The sequence below is a fragment of the Phaethon lepturus genome, unplaced genomic scaffold (genome assembly GCF_000687285.1).
Source record: "Phaethon lepturus isolate BGI_N335 unplaced genomic scaffold, ASM68728v1 scaffold27981, whole genome shotgun sequence".
Taxonomy (NCBI): Eukaryota; Metazoa; Chordata; class Aves; order Phaethontiformes; family Phaethontidae; genus Phaethon; species Phaethon lepturus.
Window position 1 is genome coordinate 6,566 of NW_010515991.1, and position 1,532 is coordinate 8,097.

Sequence of the window (1,532 nt, forward strand, 5' to 3'; positions counted from 1 at the left end):
GCGGCATGCCCAGGACGGACCAACGCAGCCCTCACAGCTGATGCAGAGCAGATTCGGACCCGGGGTGCACACCCTCACCCCAAACATAGCATCTCCCAAAAAACCCAAGCACCATAAAGGCGGCACTGAGGCCCCGAGCAGGGCAGGCCCACCGTGCCACCGCTGTCCCCCGCTACGAGAGCCGAATCCTCCAACAAACTGATGGCGAGGTTTCCTTTGCCGTCGGTAAAGCGATGCCTCACATCCTCCCCGACCATAATGGGCTAAAAAACACAGTTCCCCTGTGGATTCAGCCCGTTTCCTTCTATTCTTTAACAGGAAGCTCTGTGAGAGTCAGCCCAGGCAGGCAAATCGCTCCTCACCCTCTTGTCCCTCCCGGGATGGACAGAGCCTTAGCGGGGCTGCAGAGCCACAAGCCACCGCGAAGATGCTGGCTCCGTCCGTCCATCCGCTCCTCTGGCTCTTCGGCTCCATGCTGTTCCCAGGTAAGATGCCGCGCTCGCACCCCGGGGAGGGGGAAGCGCTGCTGGGCAGGGAGATTTGGGGAGCCCAAAGGGAACCGGCCAGAGGTTCAAATGCGTAGTAGCTGCCGTTGGAAAGCTCAGCCTTTAAACTCAGGGGAGGCGGGAGTCAGGTTGCTGGGAAAAATGCGGCCGTACCAGGGTTTCCAGCATTTATTTGATGGCACTGGAATAAAAGAACCTGTTTCCTGGCTAACAAAAGGAGCGTTTCTGCTGAGGTTTGCGATGCTGAGGTGTTCCGTAGTAAGTGACTTTTGTCAAAAAAAGAGTAAAGGTAGAACATTTAAATGTGCAGGACGTTTTCCTCAAAAAATATTTTTTCCTTGACTGATTTTAATTTTTCCTGTTGTCAATATAAATACAAAGACCAGGTGCAAGACTCACGCAGAACGTGTCTTGTCCTTTTTGTAATAATTCTGCTCCTTTGTGATAACTCTGCTCTGACTTCTCTTTCCCACGTGGCCCGCAGTGTGGTATGAAGGAACTGGGTTCCTGCTCTGAAGGATGACAGGTTGTTTTTTCCTGCATCGTCAGGCACCTCTTGCGTCGCTGACAGCTGTAGTAGCTAGGAGCTGAAAAGCACTGGAAGGAATATAGACTGCAACATTATCACTGCCCCTTATAGACAACCACCTAAAAGTAATACCATATGTCCCAAATCCAAAGTTTTTATCAGTAAACCATAGAAGTTGCCTACGGGTTACAGCCACTGCACTGGTAATAACGGGATTTTTAAAAGGCAGAAAATATAGAAAACAGTCAGTAGCTACGTAAGAAGTAAGAGCACAGGGATTGGAAGGTTCCCCTCTTCGTTAGGGGCAATACTGCTGGCTTCAGCCGAGGGGTCAATCGGCCCCTTGGCCATACCGCGACGCTCCTTAATGCCTGCCCAGAAGGCTGGTTTTCCTTTAAAACTACTTGGCACGGTCTGCGCGGGACAGGAACGCCGCAGGGGCTGCCAGGCACCTTCTCTGGCTCGGCTGCATGCCAAGACCCAGGCCCCTGCCCAGC

General features: G+C 52.5%; 1 protein-coding gene across 1 annotated transcript in view; it reads left to right on the forward strand.

Annotated features, from left to right (window-relative positions):
- Positions 1-427: 427 nt before the first annotated feature.
- The window catches only part of ECSCR (endothelial cell surface expressed chemotaxis and apoptosis regulator), a gene marked incomplete at its 3' end in the record, with an annotated part of 20,566 nt that continues 19,461 nt past the window's right edge, over positions 428-1,532 (forward strand). Inside the window, exon 1 of the mRNA XM_010295943.1 lies at positions 428-485. Coding sequence (XP_010294245.1) covers positions 428-485 — 58 coding nt within the window. The remainder of the gene's footprint in view (positions 486-1,532) is intronic.